Source organism: Lepus europaeus, chromosome 9 (assembly GCF_033115175.1).
Source record: "Lepus europaeus isolate LE1 chromosome 9, mLepTim1.pri, whole genome shotgun sequence".
In the NCBI taxonomy this organism is placed as follows: domain Eukaryota; kingdom Metazoa; phylum Chordata; class Mammalia; order Lagomorpha; family Leporidae; genus Lepus; species Lepus europaeus.
In genome coordinates this window covers 24,772,033-24,790,579 of record NC_084835.1, presented here as the reverse complement: position 1 = coordinate 24,790,579, position 18,547 = coordinate 24,772,033, and the positions used below count along the sequence as shown (strand labels likewise).

Here is an 18,547-nt window from a genome sequence, read left to right as displayed (position 1 = left end):
TGTGCTTCAGTCTTCTTGCTAACATGGAGTTCTTGTGGTCTCTGATGTTCTGTGTAGCCTGGGACTCAGCCCTCGCTTCGATGTATGGGGGGTAACAGCTTGCACTTCTTCAAAGGGTTCCTCTCCAGCCCCCTCCATTTATTACAAGGAATGGCACTAAGCTAACTGTGGACTGATACTACACTGAGGATCCTTGAAAGATTCTTGATGTGTTCAGAGGTGTGGGTCTCCATCAGTTGCATCTGGGGGCCATGGTGCATCTGTGCCATACTCAGATGGGGGAGTCACATCCCTGGGTCTTCCCCATGAAACTGGCAGCTGAGCCATGGCAGCCACTGGCAGGTGCAAGTGCTGGTAGTCAGCCCACACCTGGGTGGATTCTGGCTGGAGGCCTTGGGACCTACTGAGTCCAGCCCAAACGGGGCAGAAAATCAGTGTCAGAGAAGGCTGGAGGAGGCAGGGGTGGGATCAGCCCAGCTGACCTAGATGGAGGCAGAATTGGCTCAATGAGGCTTGGAGGGACAGTTGCCGGCTCAGGTCATGCTCACCCCTAGGAATCTCCCTTCCTCCCATGCCCAGTACATGCCCATGCTATCCTGCTTGCCTTATAAAACCAAGATGGAATTCCTCCTCCCCTTCCAGGAAGCCTTCCCTGCCTGCCTGCACATAGGTCCGCCCTTCCTGGGGATGCCTGAGTCTCTCTGTAGCTCTCCCTCGGTAAGTTCTTGCTGAGTGCCAAGTTCTGCTTTCAGGGTATCATGTGCTTTGGGACTTCAGAAAACCCCGCCAGCTATGGGCCACATTTCCTAGTGTATGGACAAAGAATCAGGTGCTGAGAGACACGGTCATTTGTCTTTGTAACCCATGATATCTGACGCCAAAGGAAATGCCCCTGGTACCCAGGCCAGTTCACCCTTCCTGGGCATACCCCTGGCCCCTTGATGGGCCACTCAAATGATTCCTTAAATGAACACCTCCTGTGTCCTCTCAATGGCCAAGTCCTGTCTGAGGCCTGGAGGGGGTGACTGGAACTAGGGAGCCTTGGGTCTCAGTTTGGCAAGACTTCAGAGTCCAAGTGAGTTTCTGAACCCAAGAGAGAAGCCATCACCTATGTGTGTGGCTGGGGCAGGGGGCAGGAAAGAGGGGACAGAGGTGTGAAGCCCCTCCAGTGGCAGGGGGGCAAAGGGGATGGATGTGCTCATAAACGCCCTGGGTTCAAGAGGCAGAGAAAAGGGCGGGGGGAATGTTGCAGGCAGGAGGTGCTTTAGGAGTAAAGGCCCAGTGCAAGAGTCTTGAGTAAGGAGCTGTCCAGCCTGTCAGCTTGGGGTGCAAAAGGGTGACAGGAGGAGGGGCCAGAGGCTCCTGATGGACTGCCTATCCCTTGGAGTGGCTCATCGTAGATTCTCAGTGCTTTCTGGCTCACAGAGCTGACCTCCCCTAAGCCCGAGCCCCCTGCTACGGTCAGGTAACTTGCTGCTGACTGCAGCTTCACCTGCCCCTGCCTCCCCACATCTTCCAGAACGGACACCTGGAGCCAAGCAGTAAGCTCCAGCCGTTCCTGCAGAGCCCATCAATGTGCCTACTATGGAAGTCCTCCTGTTTCCTGGGAAGCTTTGATTTTTTCTTCCTAAGATCTTAACCCTTGGCTGGAGCCAGCTGCCAGGAAGGATGCTGCGAGCATCAAAAGTTGGAACGTGGAGATGCTTACCACTAGTTACCCTTAATCCCTCCTCTCCTTATTTGTCTTCCTTTAACGGCCTGTCAACCCAGTCTCCAGACTTTCCCTTGGCGCCTGCAGCCTCAATTAGGTACACATCTGCGGAGGCTGCAACCGAAATGCCCAACTGCCAATGCCCACCTGCTGCACCCAGGCTGGCCACAGGTGCCTGAGGGCGAGGGCACTCTTCAGGGATAGACAGTCCTCGTGGCGCTAAAGGGCAGGGAGGCTGCCCTGGACATTTCTCAGGCCCCTGCAGAGTGTGCCTCGCAGGGCATCCAGGAGGAGTGATGGAGGAGTGATGTCTTTCATGCTGTTCCCTGGGGCCATGAACAGAGCTATCTGTTCAGTAACAGGTGCAGGAGGACCCTACAGGCCAGCCTTGTCCTGGGCATGTGGAACAAACGGGTGTTGAAGACAGGCGTCAGCAAGAGGGGCTGCTTAGTCCTGGCTTGTTGAGACTACTGTGCAGGATCCCTGCCCTTCTGTACAGCCTGGAAGGACTGGGGCAAGAGGCCGCACCTAGCTTGTTCAGACACCTGGCTCAGTGAGGTCCTGCTTTTCCCCTCTTAGAGCTGGCCTCCCTTGGCCTCCCAGAGCCCGCAAGGCCCCTCCTGTCCACTGGGCCTGAGGACTATTCGGGTCTGAGGCCCAGGACTCCATGGCCCCTGCACTGCCTTCCTATGATGTGACGGGAGCCTCATTGTTTGAGGCCTGCTGCAAAAAGTTAATCTGACCTCTGAGGCTCACTCACTTCAGTGGAGGAGGAAACTCCCCCAAATGAACAAAACCGCCACTCTGATGAGCTTGGATGAGCCTGGGGTTGCAGGGTGGAGGGGACCCAAGACAGGCCTGGGAGCAAGTGAAGTCTGCCCTGGGCCCTGTTGCCGGCCTCCCTACCTCTGCCCTCTTCAGGCCAGCAGCTGCAGCACTTCCCTGCTCACCTGCAGAGCCAGGGCGAAAGTGGGCGGGAGGCCCAACCAGACAGCAGGAGGCAGGGGCTTCTGGGTGTCACTCAGCTGTGCTGCTCAGCTGCTTACTGTCCCTGGTCCCCATGCGACAGGCAGAAGGTGTCAGCAGTCACGGCGCAGGTTGCAGGGCTGTGCAGGGATGCCGCCCCCCAGCTCAGAGAGCTGCCGTTTATCAAGCAGTCCTCCCCGGTCGCCTTTGTCCTGGCCACGGAGGTGGGCACCCGCGCAAACATTCACCCTGGGGCCCACCAGCTGCAGAGTTGGAACTGACACCAGCTCAGCCTTCTCCCCACAGCAGGGAAGAAACAAACGTCGGGACTGTGCAGGAGTGAGCTCCCTGGACCTAGAGGAGTTTAGAGTCGGTTAAGCTCTGGGAGCTGGGGCTGGGGGACCAGGGCAGTGGAATAACTCACCCCGGCACCCGCTCCCCACCCAAAGCCGGACCCGCGCGGCTGCTCAGGGTAGCAGTAGGTCCGGCCCTTTCTTTCTGCCAGGGGCTGAGCCTCCAAGGTATGCTTTGAGTTCGACCCCGCGCCCTCTTTCCTGGCCTGCCGAAGCCTGTCGAAGCCTGGCGTTGCACCATTAAACCTATGACTCCCGGCCTTCAGCCTGTTGAAGGTCGAGCTCCTGAAGGGTCACACGTGCGCCCGCCAGGGGTCGCAGGGCCCGGGGGCTCTGCTCGAGAACCGGGGCGAAGAGGCACACCAGGGGGTGAGGCGAGGGGCCTGGGCGCACCCTGGGCGCCGGGACCGCGGCGGGGGCGCCGGACGCGCGCGCCCGGGCTTCAGTCAGCGGCACGGGCCGCCAGGGCAGGCTCGGGGCTGCGCAGGCACGAGGGGCGCGCGGCCGCGGCGGGGGCGCGCGGGGGCGGGCCGGCCGGGTAGCGGGGAGAGAGGGGAGGGCGGCGCCGGCAGGTTGGCGGCGGCAGCTATTTGAGCGCAGGTCCCGGGCCGGGCGCTCAGAGCGCTCGGAGCCAGCGCGGCGGGGATATCGCGGCGCGCAGCCCGCAGAAGCGCTGCGGCCGGCGCACCCCAGAGGCCTCGCGCGGAGCAGGCGGCGGAGGAGAGGCCGCCTGCGGCCCCCCGCCCTCGCCCCCCCCCGCCCCGCCGCCGCCGCCGCCGCCGCCGCCCCCCTCCCGGCGGCGCCGCGTCTTGAATGGAAACATGGCGGTGCCGGCTCGGACCTGCGGCGCCGCTCGGCCCGGCCCCGCGCGTACTGCGCGACCCCGGCCCGGCCGCGGCCCCCGGCCCGGCCCCGGTGCCCGGCGCCTGGCGTCCCGGCCCCCGCGCCCGCTGCTGCTGCTGCTGCTGCTGCCGCCGCTGCTGCTGCTTCTCCCGCTGCTCGCCGCCCCCGGCGCCTCTGCCTACAGCTTCCCACAGCAGCACACGTAAGTGTCCGCGGTCGCCCGCGGGACCCCGACCGAGCTCCGCGCCCCTCTGCGCCCCGCGGTCCGCGCCAGTCCGCTGGGGCGAGGGCGCTGGATCCCGCTGCCCGCTGCGTCTGGGGGCGGCGGCCCCGAGCCCTGAGAGCCGGCAGCCGCGGTCCTAGCTCTTCTGGCTGCGTCGCGAAACTTCCCCGCGGTGTCCCTGCTTCCCCGCCAGTCCCCCGAAACGGGGCAAGGCGAGATCTCCAAGCCGCGGGATGCGGGGTCTGAGCTTGTCAGCTAATTGTCCTGCCACTGTCCCGCTGAGGGGAATCCGGGATTGGGTAAGGGGGCGGCTGGGACCCCCCGCCCAGAAGAGGCTGGGCGGCTTGTCCCTCCACGTTCCCAGCTCTATGGGGATAGGCGCTATGGAGCCAGGGGTGCAGGCACCTCCACACCTGTCTTCATGAGCTTCTTTCTTTTTGGGGGGTCTGGATGCAGAAGATGTGGGCACCACAGAGGGTCAGCGCTGTTCCTGGCCCTCTTCCACCTGAGGGCAGGGTCCCCTGGCGAGACCAGTTGAGAGGTGCAAGTGTGGGGGTCAGGACAGGTGAATGGCAGGAAGGACCCCTGTGTGCCCCTGCCTCCGCCACGGAGGCTGCCGCCAGCAGGGTAGTAGCGTCCCCAGCTCTGCCAGCTTGTGCCGGTCCCAGGAGTCCTGAGCCCCTCAGCCTTCCCCAGGAGCCAGCAGACTCAGTGGCCTCCCCTTGGTGAGGGTGGCCAGATGTGTCTGGGGCTGGGAGGGATCGTCTGTGTCTTTCCCAACACCATGTCCCAGCCGGATGTCTGCCCAGATGTCCCTTTGGGGCACAGTGACCACCTTGCTTCTGTTTCCTGTGCCTGGGTCTCAGGAGCCACTTGTCCCTGGACTCTGCCACTAGTGCCTTGGCCTGGGGCCTGGGGCCACAGGGAAAGGTCTAGCCTCCGGGAAGGGGAAGGACTGGCCCTGCGTCATTAGACCAGTTCTGCACAAGGGTAGGAGCCCCTGGCTCGGCCAGGAACCCTGCTGACTCCAGCCTGTGGTTCTCCCGGATGAAGGAAAAGCAAAGTCGGGAAAGGGTTTTGCTCGGCGTCCCTCCCTTGTCTTGTCGTCTCTCTCCTTGCACAGCCTGGCTGTGCTCAGGCGGGTGATCAGTTGGCAAATTACAGGTGCGGCACGAACGTGTCCTCTGTCAACTGTCTGGGTTGCTTGCGTGTGTGTGTTGGGGTGCGCAGGGAGCAGAGAATCGTGTGGAAGTTCAAGGCTGGTGGGGGCGTTGTCTTTCTTTCGCTGTGATGAAAATGGACTTCAGCCACGGCATTGGAACTGAGCAAAAGCGCTGTGTTTTTGTTGTTCTTTATTCCTCAAAGCCAGGCACAAGGCAAGCCACAGAGATGTCTTTCCTAGCCATGTCGCAGCTCCTTGAGTGATGGCTTAAGCAGGCGTCTCCTTCCACTGCTCCTGACCCCACTCCCGTTTCCCGCAGCCTGCTGAGGTACAGGCGGCCGCTGGGTCTGTGTGGGTCTCCTCTGGAAGGGTGGCGTGAGACCCTGACCAGAGTGGACACCTGTCCCCAGCCGGGAGATGGCAAGGTGGCTGTGACGGCTGTGGATGCTCTCCTGGTGTCGGTGTAGTTGGAGCGGATTTGAGGGTTTGGGCATCTTGCAAACCATAATTAGGGAATGAGAGTGGGGATGGAGTGGGGGGGACGCATACAGCCCTAAGGCCCCGGGGGGGGGGGTGACTAATAGAGGCGGCATGAAGGGTTTGCCGTGACAACCAGCGCCCTTCAGCTGCCCTGGGCCCGCAGATGCAGGTGCACATTGATCCTCGGAACGAGACTGGGGAGGGCGTCCTGAGGTTGCCGCCCCACCGTGACCGTGGCTGGCTGGAGTTGGGGCTTTTGTTGAGCTGATATGAAAGGCGGAAGCTGCTGCTGGGGCCACAGGGCCCTGGGGGCTGCTCAGGGATGAGTGGCCTCCCTGACCCTGCTAGGGGCTCAGTGGAGCCAGGCCAGGCGGACACTTTGATACAGGTGGATTTCCAAGGTGGAGGGTGAGCCCCCTCGGCCTCAGGGTGCTGAGGTGACAGCCCCTGGGTGAGGAGGGTAGGCCATGTGAAAGCAATTTCCTCATTACCGTCTGCCAGCTGCCAGCATGAAGGGGCCCAGTGTCGCAAGCTGCTGGGGCTTCAGCAAGTGCTGGGGTCCATGGTCGTCATTCCTGTAATGGCAGTGATGGCATGGCTCTCTGCCCGCCGGGGGAAGCAGACCGAGGCTGCCGCTGGATTGAGAAGGGGACAGGAGCAGACTCCGGAGGGAGGACAGGTCCTCGGGTGCAGGGAGGACCTCACCCCCACCAGTGCCTGGATCCGGGTTTCAAATGAGGTGGCCCTGGGTGTGTCGTGTGCGTGCGCGTGTGAGCCCTGGCGTGTCTGGGGCGGGAGGAGATGGAGTCGGAGCACACTTCTCCTCACCTGCTGCTGCCTCCCCCTCCCCCTCCCCCTCCAATTCCTCCTCCTCTTCCCCCTCCCCATTATGCCCACCAGGCAGGCAGTGGCATTCAGTCCCTGCTGCTTTGTGTGCCCTGCATCTTCCCCACCCCACTCCCCTGACCCCCTTCTCTGCTCCTTCCACTTCCTTCCCCATCCCTCGACCTGTGCCCACCCGGCCCTGCCCACCTCTTTTGTCCTGTCTTTGGGCCTCTGCACCCCATTCTCGGGCATCCCTGCCCTTCTCTGGCTCCTGCTCCAGGGAGTCTTGGCTGAATGCTGTGTCCAACAGCTGTCGAGGGGCCCGCCTAGCTGCGCCCTCCTCTGCCAGCTCTGCTGTGGGGGTGGTGTTGGGCAGCACCTCTCTCTCTGGGGTAGCAGTGGGGGGCCTGAGGTTTGAGCCCCTAGCAGGTGGATGACAGCCAGAGTGCCTGCTCCCCTTCTGAGCGGAGGACACATGGGGAGCAGTGCCCACGACGGGGCATGCGTCAACCTAGCCCCGGTTAATGGTGGGTGACGTGCGTCTGTCTGGGCCTCCGAGGCCCTGTCTCCACCTCCCTGTTGCTCTCCCTGTTGGAGGGAGGCAGCATTGCACGTCCCCAACCTGCCGCAGCTTTGGTGGTGGTGGGGGGGGGGGGTGCTTTGCCGCCTGCTGCTGCTGGCGCTCCTGCCACTCTCCCGTCACGTCTTCTGGGAGTAAGGATTTTGGGGGACCCTTTGTTGTGCCTGCCCTGATAGGGCACCTCTGATAGGAGCTTCCTTCTGGCCAGCTGGATCAGGTCAACCTCTGAGAAGGGAGGAGGCCCCTTTCTCCGTGCATCCTCGCTCGGTCCGAGGGCGAGTCTCTCTCTGGATTTTTTGTCACGAGGAGAGACCGGCTCCCTCCGGAGTGAGGCTGGCACCACAGGTGGAGGCAGCGGGGCCCTCTGCCCTCTGCCTGTGTGCAGGGGAGCACCACGAGTTCCTCACCCCGTGGGTGTGGATGAGTGGACTCTGCCAGCTCCTGGGAGGAGGCAGTGTGGGGGACTGCAGCCTCCTGGGCGGACCCTCTGCATTGGGATGACCTTGCCTCAGTTTCCCCAGCTGAGATAGTAGAATCTGCTTAAGAGGCTGCTTGTGAGAATTGGTGGGAGAGCGTGCAGCCTCTGGTGGGCGTGGGGACTCCGTCAGGTGCCGCCGCGGTGATTGTGTCGTTGTTGAGCCCAGAGGCTGCAGGGGCCCTCTCCTCCAGTGCCCTCCCACGGGCTGAGTGCCTTCTGGTCTCTGCTCAGCACCCCCAGCCACTGCGTGACCTTCTCAGGGGTTAAATCCCCTGCTTCAAGGTCTCATGCCTGCACCTCCAGGGGCCTCCCCCGGCACCTCCTTGGGCGGTTCCCACTCACGGGATACCAGCTCTTTGTGGACAGACACTGGGCCATGTCCCTCTCAGCCTCCCTGAAGCCCCGCTTGACTGTGGTGTGTGTGGTCACCAGGCAAACGGTGACCTCTCCTCACTGAGAACAGCTCAGGCCCCAGAACCTGTGGTCACACCCATTGCATGGACAGGGCGACTGGGCTCAGAAAGGTGATGGTAGCTGTCCAAAGCCCACAACTACAAGAGGCAGAAGTGAGAGAGGAATGTCTGTCTCAGAGACATCTGGGGAGTAGGCCCAGGATAAGGGGGTGGGGGCTGGAACCCAAATCTTTGGGAAGAAAACAAAGAGGCGGTGGGCCCAGGCCTCCGTGCTGTGACCCTTGTGGCACTGTTCCTCTTTGCTGCTCCAGGTTTGGGGCAACCCTGAGGGACCCTTGCTGGCCCAAGGTTGCCCTGCCAGCCCCCAGGCTGTCGTGGAACAGCCCAGCCAGAGCTCCCCCTCTCCCGAGGCATTGAATCAAGGCCAGCCCTTCTCAGCCATTTTGCCAGGCTCAAGGGCCTTGGGCAGACTCAGACCTTATAGATGGTGGGGTTCATGCCTGGACTTGGGAGCTGGGGGCTGGGGCAAGGGTGAGGGCTCATTCCTAGAGAAGGACTGGGTGCAGCTGAAGGTTTGGGAGCCAAAACAAACAGGTGTGGGCCCTTCGGGCAGGGTGGTGGTATCTGTGGGAGGAGTGGCTTCTCTGTCTCCTCTCTCTTCTCTCTCTTCTCCTTCCAGCCATTCCATCTCCACTCCACGATTTGCCTTCAGACCTGGTGGTTGGGCTTGGAGCCCAGACCTGGGGCCGGAGTGTGTATTGGGGGGGGTGACCCTGGGCCTAGGGCACCTGAGGCAGGGTGGGGCTTTCCCCTGCGGGGCCAGTAGGAAGCCCTGTCACGCTGGGGGGAATTCTCTTCATGTCTGCTTGTTGGTTTTTCCTTGGTGTCTACTGTCTAAACAAGAAGCTACAGAATCAATATTCGTATTCCCAGAGGGAAGTGTGTGTGTGGTTTGTGCTTTTCTGCTTCCCCTGTGCCCTCCTGTCCCGTGTAACCTGAGCAGCTTCCTGAGCTGGGGCGGGTGGGGGTCTGCTGGTGACCAGAGGTCCAGAGGTCAAGATGCCCCTTGGGACTGGCAGGGGATCCGCAGGGAGCCCTGGGACCTGCCTAAGGAGTCTCGGCCGCTGTCACCTGGGCCCGCGGTGCCTGAGCCTGACCTTGTGGGCTGATGCTGTCCCCATCCCCTCGGCCCCTGTGGTGCTGATGACCGAGCCTGGTGAGCCCCGGGTGTTGCGGACCAGCCGGTGGTTCCCTGGGGTTCCCTGCCTTGGCCCAGGGCCTCTGTCAGGGCAGGCCCAGCCCACTTCCCAGCTGGGCACTTGCTTGGGGCCAAAGCTCTCCCTGCCCAGCCCCCCTCCTCTGGCATCCCAGCACCCTGAGAAGACCCGTCTGGGGTCTGTCTGCCCCTGCTTCCCTCGCCATGGGTGAGGCCTGACCCCCAGCCCGCTGGCCCTTTCCCCTCCCGCGCAGGGTTTCTCAGGCCTCCTACCCTGGCCCCTGGCCCCTGGCCCCTGGCCCTCCATCGGTGTCTGGATGCGGTTTTTCAGGCTGACCCACTTTGAGTGCTGATCAGCCTGATTGTTTCGCGGAGACAGAGGGGCACAGCAGTCTTTCCCGCTGACTCCCTCCTTGGAAGTGGTCTTCCTTCCACAAGGGGAGGAGTGGGTGGGAAGGACGAGAGGCTCCCACTAGGATTCTCTCTCCCCAACCCCCGACTCTGGGCCCTGTGCCTCAGCCTTTCCCAGGCCTTTGTAGTGAGCCCTGACTGGGTGAACACCGAGACTGCCAGACCTCTCACCAGCTGCCTCACACTGGGACCTCCCACAGCCTCTAGGGCCTCATCTGTAAAATGGGTTCTCCTGATCCTCTGCCTCTCAGAGTTCAGGTGCGACAACAACTCGTGCAGGATGGGCCTGGCAGGTGTTTGTGAGAAGGGCAGGTGGGTCCTGCCCGGATCCAGGGGGATTCGCCTCATTCGCAGCACCTGGTGTCCAGCCAGGCCCTCTGGGCTGCTAGGATGCAGTTGTGGTTTCTGGGGTCCCTACTCTTGTGTGTGGCCATTGCCGTGGCACGTGTCCTCATGCAGGCTTGTGTGTGGGGCTTTCCACACCTGTGTGTGCAGGCATGTACTTGTGCATATGCTCACAATTGTATACATGTATATCAGTATGAATGCACATGTGTGATCATGTGTATCCACATGTGTGAGTGGGTGCACATGTACATGCATATGGATGTGGACGTGCGTGTGTATGTGTGTGTGTGTGTGTGTAGTGCAGGCACAGTTTATCTCTGCGCCCAGAATGTGCTCCCAGTACCCACCTTCTGCACCTGCCTTTGAGGTTAATGCCAGGGCTCCGCTCGGCAAACACTGGCAGCGGGACCAAAAGCCTCCTGGTTGTCGGGACCAGTGTTTTGCAAACTTTTATGTCAGGAACAGCCTGAGTTAAGGCTGAGCTGGAAAGTTTGATCACCTACCAACTGGCAAGGCAACAGTGTGCGAAGGAAACACGCAGAGGCTGTGTCCTTGTAATTCAAATTTTTGCAAATTGAGTGGTATTTAGATTCCTGGGAGAAGCCTGTGAGTCTCTGTGAAGTGAAGCGTCTTTGCAGACAGCCCTTCCATGGGGGAATCTGGAGGGTGGGTGTGGAGGTCGGGCTGTGCAGAGCGGAACCCTTGCTGTGTGACCTTGGCTGGCGCGCATCCCTCTGGGAGTGGGTGCTTCTCATTTGCACACTGAAGGGCAGCAGCGCGGCAGCCGGTGGAGCACCAGCTGCAGGTTTGGGGTCCTCCCCCAGCAAGACATCCGTGCAGTCTGCAGGCATGGTTTGGGGTGTCGAAGCGTAGGCCTGCTGACCCCTGTGTGTCCTCCTGTGCTGAGCCTCTCCAGAGAAGCCGCTTCCTTCTCAAGGGTGGATTCTGTCCATCAAGGATGGAGCCTTCCTAGACACAGCTGTCCGCTGTCCGCGTGGCCCTGGCCCTGGGGCTGGGTGGGCCCTGGCTCAGCGGATTCTGACGTCTGAGAGAACCGTCAGTTTGGCGTTGTCGGGGCCTGTGTATGGTCGGTGCTGAGTTGGCCCAGGGTCCTTGGCATTTGGAAGGAGCTTCTGCAAAGGGAAGGCAGAAGGGGCTGCCAGGGCTCAGGAACCTGTAGGCCAGTGGCCTTCCTGTGGGGGCAGGGAGCTACGTGTGGGTGCTGACATGGCAGAACATGTCACAGCCACAGTGAGACAGGCAGTTGAGCCACCAGGGGCTGGTCCCTGCGCTCTCAAGGCCTGTAGGCTATGGGTGTGGATCCCATGCCTGGACCAGGTTCATACAACTCGGACCCAGGTTGCCCTACAGCGCATTAGGCAATTATTTATTATTATTGTAATACATCTGTGTGCTAAATTACACAGCTTCCAGCAGCCATGGCAGGAAGCATTGGCTCATAAAAGGAGCAAAAAGGGACTGGCGTTGTGGTGTAGCGGAGAAAGCTGCCTCTAATGACACCAGCCTCTCATATGGGCGCTGCTTCATGTCCTGGCCGCTCCACTTCTGATCCAGCTCCCTGCTAATGCTCCTGGGAAAGCAGCAGAAGGTGGCTCACTTGCTTGTGCCCCTGCACCCATGTAGGAGACCTGGATGAAGCCCCTGACTTCAGCCTGGTCCAGCCCTGGCCATCTGGGGAGTGAACTAGTGGATAGAAGATCTCTCTCTCTTTGTAACTCTGACTTTCAAATAAATAAATAAATTTTTAAATAGGCATTTATTCATTATATGTACACTATATATGTAAAAAGGATTTTTAAAGATTTATTTATTTGAAAGGCAGAGTTATAGAGAGAAGGGGTAGAGATAAAGAGAGAGACATCCTCCATCTTCTGGTTCGCTCCCCAGATGGCCACATCAGGCAAATCGAAGACAGGAGCTTCATCCAGGTCTCCCACGTGGGTGCAGGGCCATGGACCTGGACCATCCTCTGCTGCTTTTCCCAGGTGCATTAGCAAGGAGCTAAATGGGAAGTGGAGCAGCTGGGATTCAAAATGGCGCCCGTATGGGATGCTGGTGCTGCTGCTTAACTCATTTTGCTACAACGCTGGCCCCAATAAATTAATTTTTTTAAAAGATTTATTTACTTGAGAGGTAGAGTTACAAACAGAGAGAGGGAGAGTCAGGGAGGTCTTCCATCTGCTGGTTCACTTCCCAAATGGATGCAGCAGCCTAGAGGAGCTGAGCCAATCCTCAGCCAGGAGCTTCTTTCAGGTCTCCCACGCAGGAGCAGGGGCCCAAGCGCTTGGACCATCTTCCCCTGCTTTCCCAGGCTGTAGCAGAGAGATGGATTGGAAGAGGACTTGAACTGGTGCCCATATGGATGCCAGTGCCACGGGCGGACGCTTAACCTACTACGCCACAGTGCCGGCACCCCAATAAATGAATCTTAAAAAAAAAAAAGAGAGAGAGAGAGAAAAGGCAGTAATTAGATTCTGGGAAATCTCCGCCTGCTCTCCAGAAAAAGCGTGAGTGTTCTGCCCTTCCTTAGCGTGAGCCTCCCCTGTCATTAACCCTCATCACGCTCACTCCCCTCGCAGCGAGCCTGCACCATGACCATGCAGTGGCCTGCTGCTCACTGTTCGCTGTTGCACGACTCGCTCGTGGATTCTTACTCACAGCCAAGTCAGGGGCCTGGTGCTAGGCAGTGCTCGCTGACTGGAGCCAGTAGTGTGCAGGGTTGCCCCAGGGTACCTGGAGGGGTCCCAAAGCTAAGGGTAGTTCAGGCTTTCCAGCTCCGCCCAGAAATGCAAATCACCAACTGGACAAACCTATTGGAGCATGGCAAAAAGTCACCTTAACTAATAAGTTTTGTAGTTACAAGTATACCTCTTGGGTTGTAGTATCTGTAGCAGAGCAACTCTGGCTGCCCTAGCCTGCTGCTCCTTTGCATTCTGTTCAATAAATCTGATTCTCTTCAGTCTGTTGGACCACTCTGGTCGATTCTTGCAACCCTGGAGGCACCATTGCGTAGACAAGGAAACTGAGGCCCCCGGGTGGGGGAGTAGGCATCCAGCCGCATGTTCTGTAGGCTGGCCACCCTGGTGGGCAGGGCCCAGTGCCCAGCACTATTGCTTGCTCCTTGCTGTTCCCAGGGTGACTTCCTGGCACGGTGACAGGTGACATCCACCTAGAAGCACCCACACCGTGGTGTCTTGGGAAGAATGTTTGTTGCTGGGTAGGGTGGGCCCAGGTGGGCCATGCCTCTCTGCTGTGAGGCCCCAGCCTGCTGTGGCCTTTGAGTCGTGGTAACTTCCTTCCGCAGCCGCGCTCTCCTGCCGCTGCCGCTGGCGCTGCTTGAAATGCTGCATTTGAAGCCTTAAAGGTCAGGCCTGGTGCTGCCACCAGTTCCAACAAACAAGCCACAAAACAGCCCACCCCAGCCCTGTGCCAGCTTTGTTTGTTTGAAAAGAGAACGAGCTGTCAGACAGGCCTCCCCACCCAGGGTCTCCGTGCAGGGACATTTTCCCTGGGTGTGCCGGGGGTAGGGGCCCTTGGAGTCTTCCCTCCTCTCATTGGCTTGCTGCAGAGTCTCCCATTGAGGGTTGCACCCCAGAATCCGGCCTGAGCAGAGAGCCCCATTTCATAGCCTGGCATCTAAGAGCCTGCCTGGGCTGGCTCTGGCCTCTGGCCACTGACCCTGGGAATATCCACCTCCACCCCTGCCCATGTGGAGCCTCCTGCAGGTCCTGGAGGTTCTCTGACTTTCCCACCTTGTGGCCCTTGCTTGCCGTGGCCCTCTACCAGGCTAACCTGCCTGGCCTGCGTGCTGGGCCAGGAGGCTTCCCAGCTGGCTCCCTGCCCCTCTGTGGGACACTCCCAAAACCCTGAGCCCTTCCTGTGGCTCTGTGCCAGGTCACGGGAGCGCTCCAGGAGCAGGCATTCGGCTCGTTGCCGCCTCTCAAAAGCTGCATCCATGGAACATGTTTGAGTACAAGGAGAAAAGGCTGCTGCTGTACACACCTTGGCAACCCCAGTGTGATGTTGCTTTCCTGTGTGGTTGGGCCCTTTGTCCCCTGACAGGGCATTGAGAGATGGGTGGGACCAGGCCCTCACTTTTGGTATGGCTGTCTGTCCTTCACTGACTTCCCTAATGACAACAAGATGGCTGCCACAGCTCCAGGCATCACGTGCAGACCCAGGCATGAGGGGTGGAAGAGGTGCTTCCTTTGGGTTTCTCTTAAGAGGGGAGGAAACCTTCCCCAGAAGCCCCTAGCCGACTTGCCCTCCCACTTCATTGGCTAGTACTAGGTCACATGTCCTCTGTAAACCAATCACTGGCAGTCGAGATGGTACATTGTGATTGGCTCAGACTAATCAGGATTTGCCCTTGAGCTGAGGATGGGGGTCACCTTGGGGCTGGAGGGGGAGATGCTGCAGACCAGGGTTTGTGAGCAAGAAGGCAGGGATGACGGAGGACCTTGAGCCCTGTCTGCTGCAGGGTGAGACGAGAGGCCGATGGTGGGCATGTGGCTGAGTAGAAGGTGGGGGCAGGGCGAGAACCGTGCCCAGGGAACCCTAGTAAAGGAGGTGGTTGTTTTAGCCACAATGTCAGTCTGGGTGCTGGGTGGTGTACCTCACGGATGCTATCCAACACGGTCAGTCCTTTTTTAAAGTTTTTATTTTCAATTTTATTCTGAGAAGCAGAGACAGATGGGGGTTTTCCACCCACGAGTTCACTACCTAAATGACTGCAGTGGGCTGAGGTCGAAGCCAGGAGACGGGAACTCCATCCGGGTCTCCCATGTGGGTGGCAGGGACCCAATGACTTGAGCCATCACCTGCTGTCTTCCAGGGTGCATCTTAGTAGGAAGCTAGAATGGGGAACAGAGCCAGGACTTGAACCCAGGCACTCTGATACGGGCTGTGGACTTAAGACGAGCAGTGTCTTAACCACAAGGCCAAACACCAGCCGCGAGGTCGATCTGTTTGGTTTGTTTTCACAAACCGGAAAATGTGAGGCTCAGCGAAGCTGAGTGATGCCGAAGTCACACGGATGGCGGTGGGGGCAGCAGCACCTGCCCGGTGCTCAGATCCTAGCACCCGGTCACTGCCCTGTGTGGCCCTTCTGCAGCTCACCTTCGGGCAGCCCAGGCCCCATCACACTCTCCCATCATGGCTTCCTGGGAGGCACCTCAGGGAGCAGAAGCAAGGCCTGGCCACCCCGTCTCCCTCACCCTCGCCTGAGGGCTGGGTGTGGACCAGTGGGCACCGTGCGACCCGCTGGTCCAGTTTAACACCTCAGTGGTACAGGTAGGGAAAAGGAGTCCCAGAGAGGGGCACTGCCTTGGGCTTCTCAACAGTTGAGGCACAGCTTAAACCCAAACCAGGACGGGAGCAGCCAGCGCCCTCGCGCCCCGGGCTTGGGTTTGGTCAGGCAGGGCTTGGAGGAGGTCACTCAGGCTGCACCAGGAGGCTGCTGGCCTAGGCAGGGCCTGTAGGCAGGGCTGGCGACGCTGACAGAGTGGCACAGCTGGCCCGGCCTGAGGGCCACCACAATGGAAGTGACGTGGCCAGGTGGGTGGTAGGTGCCAACTTTGCTGGATGCTGGCCATGAGACTTGGTTCTCATCTTGGGCGAGGGAGGTGGCAGGCAATGTGGGAGGTGTGGTGCCGACTCTGCAGTGAGGCCTGTGCTGTGTTGGCTGGTTCCCCCAACGCGGGTGACAGCGTTCTGGCCCTGCACGGCTGCATTCTCACCACCCCGCACCTGGCCTTGCCACTGCCCTCTGAGCTCTGGTCTCTGCACCAGTGCTGGGTCTGTCCAGGGGTGGTCAGCCGGGGGCACAGGTCTTGGACTCAGCCCTGGGCTTGTCTTGCTCCTGGGTCGGGGTGCCCCTGCAGCCATTGCTCCCACCTGTGCCACAGGAGCGAGGTCCTCTGGGGCTATCCGAGGGCAGGGAAGGAGCTGCCTCTACTGGGCAGAGCTGGGGGTCTCCCGGACCGGGACAGGCCTCCTCTGATCCAGGTCATCTTTGAAAGAAAAAAAGTTCAGAAAGCTATTTTTTTAAAGTTTGTTTTATTTACTTAAAGTTCATTTTTGTGTATTTGAAAAGCAGAGCAACAGAGAGAGAGAGAGAGAGAGAGAGAGAGAGAGAGATGGATCTTCTGTCTATTGGTTCACTCCTCAAATGTCCTCAACAGCCAGGGCTAGGCCAGGCTGAAGCCAGGAATCAGGAACTCCATGTGGATCTCCACGTGGGTGACAGGGACCTAAGCACTTGCTGCCTCCCAAGGTGCTCATCAATAGGAGTCTGGGTCTGAAGCAGGGGGCGGGGCTCACGCACTCCAGGCTTAACCCTCTGCAGCCCAAGGCCTGCCGCCAGGCGGGTCTGCTGCTTTCTCCCAGGTGCCTGCTGGGAGCTGGTGGCCCCTGTCACCTGTGTGCACGTGGAATAGAGGGGCGAGACAGTCTAGAGCCCTGCACAGCTCTGTACTGCTCCCCCTCCCCCACCTGGCGCTGGGCAGGGCGTTTTCCAGGCAGGGAGACTTGGACAGAGGGAGGCACTAACTCAGGTATCCAATGATGGGTGCTGGTGCGGAGGGCTCTGTAGGCCTCCCCTTGCCCCTGCCCCTCTCACCCGCACTAGCACCTGTCCAGCTCACCGTGGGAGTCTGAGCCAGCCTCTGCCCCCCTCCAAGCTCAGTGCCCACAGCGTCCCTGTGCGCTCCAGAGCCGTGGATCCTTCTGCACAGGCGCCCGTGCTCCCTGCCCTTCTCGGCCCCACCCATGCCACCCCCTCGCCCTCGCTGTCCTCTCACCGTAAGCTGGTGCAGGTGGAGGCCACAGCCAGGAAGGCTGCTCGGATAGGCTGGGGGTGCCCCCAGGAGGGGCCCTCTCCCTTCAGGACACAGTGCCCACCGGGGCAGCGCGTGTCTTCTTCCCTGGGGGCTTAGCAAGCACAAGTGCTGCATGAGCGTTTGCTGAGCTGGAGCCCATGGTCTGTGCAGGTGCCCACAGTCCCCCGCTGGCCGTGCCTGTGGAAGCTGGGGCCTGGCCTTGCTGGCATTGGAGGGCAGAGGCCAGTCTGCACATCCCCTTACTCTCTTGCCAGGGGTTGCCCTAGCCCAGGGGCTGCTTTTGAGGACTGCCTTGGGGAGGGAGGTGAAGGGAGAACCAGGTACCCATGGAGCTGTATGATTTTATTGAGTGGGGCTGGGCCTGGCCATCAGCACTTTTCTGGAGCCCTCCTGTGCGCCAAGGTAGAGAACTCTAGGTGGCCGCTGTGGCACTGTGGGTGAGTTGTTTGGGACACCTGCATTCCGTAGTGGAGGGCAGGTTTGAGTCCTGGCTGTTCCGCTTCCTGTCCAGCTTCCTGCTAATGTGCTTGGGAGACAGCAGATGATGGCCCAGGTGCTTAGGCCCCTGCTACCCCCGTGGGAGACCCAGATTGGAGTTCAGGGCTCCTGGCTTCAGCCTGGTCCAGCCCTGGTTGTGGGCATCTGGGAAGTGAACCAGCAGATGGAAGACCTCTGTGTCTGTCCATGTTTCTCTCCCTTTCAGGTAGGTGAAAACTTACATAGAAACATGAAAAAGCACAGGAGAGAACTGTGGCTCAGAGGGTAGGATGCACACAGGATCCCCACCTCTGCCCGGCAAGAGGCACCGAGGTTCAGTGCTGCCCCTGAGGAGCCAGCTGTTCCCACATGCCTGTGCATGTGGCCAGGGCCGCTGTGTCCCAGGGAGGTCATCCAGCCGTGGCAGGCAGCCTCCAAGGGCCGATTGAGACATCCTATTCCAGGCTCCTGAGAGCCACAGCATTGCCATGGGCCAGGGCCTTCCCCAGCCAGGGTGGTGCAGGACCTGCCCTTCCCTTAGGCTAAGCCATGGGGCAGGGGCAGGGGCAGGGGCAGGGGCTGGAGGCTGAGGCTTGCCCTGCAGGGCGCTCCTGCCCCAGGTCCTGAAGCTCCTGGCAGGCCCCACGTCTGTCCATCGGCTGTGTTCCCCGAGGCTGCATTCCCCCTGGGCCGTGTCTCCTGGCACCCAGGATTGCCTTGGGCGCCCAGAACTCCTGACTGCCCCCCCCCCCCGCCGCCGCCACCTGGCAGCCCACAGCCCCAAGTTCCCTGGCATGGAGTGGAGTGGCTGGGGCAGGGGCGCGGGGAGCAATCCCAGAGGCCATTAAGCGGAGTGATTTACATGGTTCCTGAGCCAGCGCCGGGGGAAATATATTTCACAGGTGATTTCCAGGCCGGTGGCGTATGCAGGAGGCCATTACTCTCGAATGTAGAAGGGTGGGGACTCCACGGTGGCTGCAGGACCGGAGCTGCAGGCTCTGTTGGCCTCGATGCAAACACCTGCTGCTCACTAGGCACCTGGGACCGGGGAGTGCGGGGCGGGCACGGTAAAGATAGCCCCTGTGCCACCACCTTTGGGTCAGTTTGTGCCTCAGTTCCCTCGTCTTTACAATGGGCGTGTTTCCTGTGTACTGATAATAAGGGTGGAACGTGCAGTCTTTCAACCCGTGTGTGCCCGACC

At 60.2% G+C, this 18,547-nt stretch overlaps 1 protein-coding gene across 1 annotated transcript in view; it reads left to right on the top strand.

The window, feature by feature from the left end:
* The first annotated feature begins 3,851 nt into the window (after positions 1 to 3,851).
* The window catches only part of CACNA2D2 (calcium voltage-gated channel auxiliary subunit alpha2delta 2), a 132,032-nt gene continuing 117,336 nt past the window's right edge, over positions 3,852 to 18,547 (top strand). The window contains exon 1 of the mRNA XM_062199954.1: positions 3,852 to 4,075. Within this exon, the coding sequence (XP_062055938.1) occupies positions 3,852 to 4,075 (224 nt within the window). The remainder of the gene's footprint in view (positions 4,076 to 18,547) is intronic.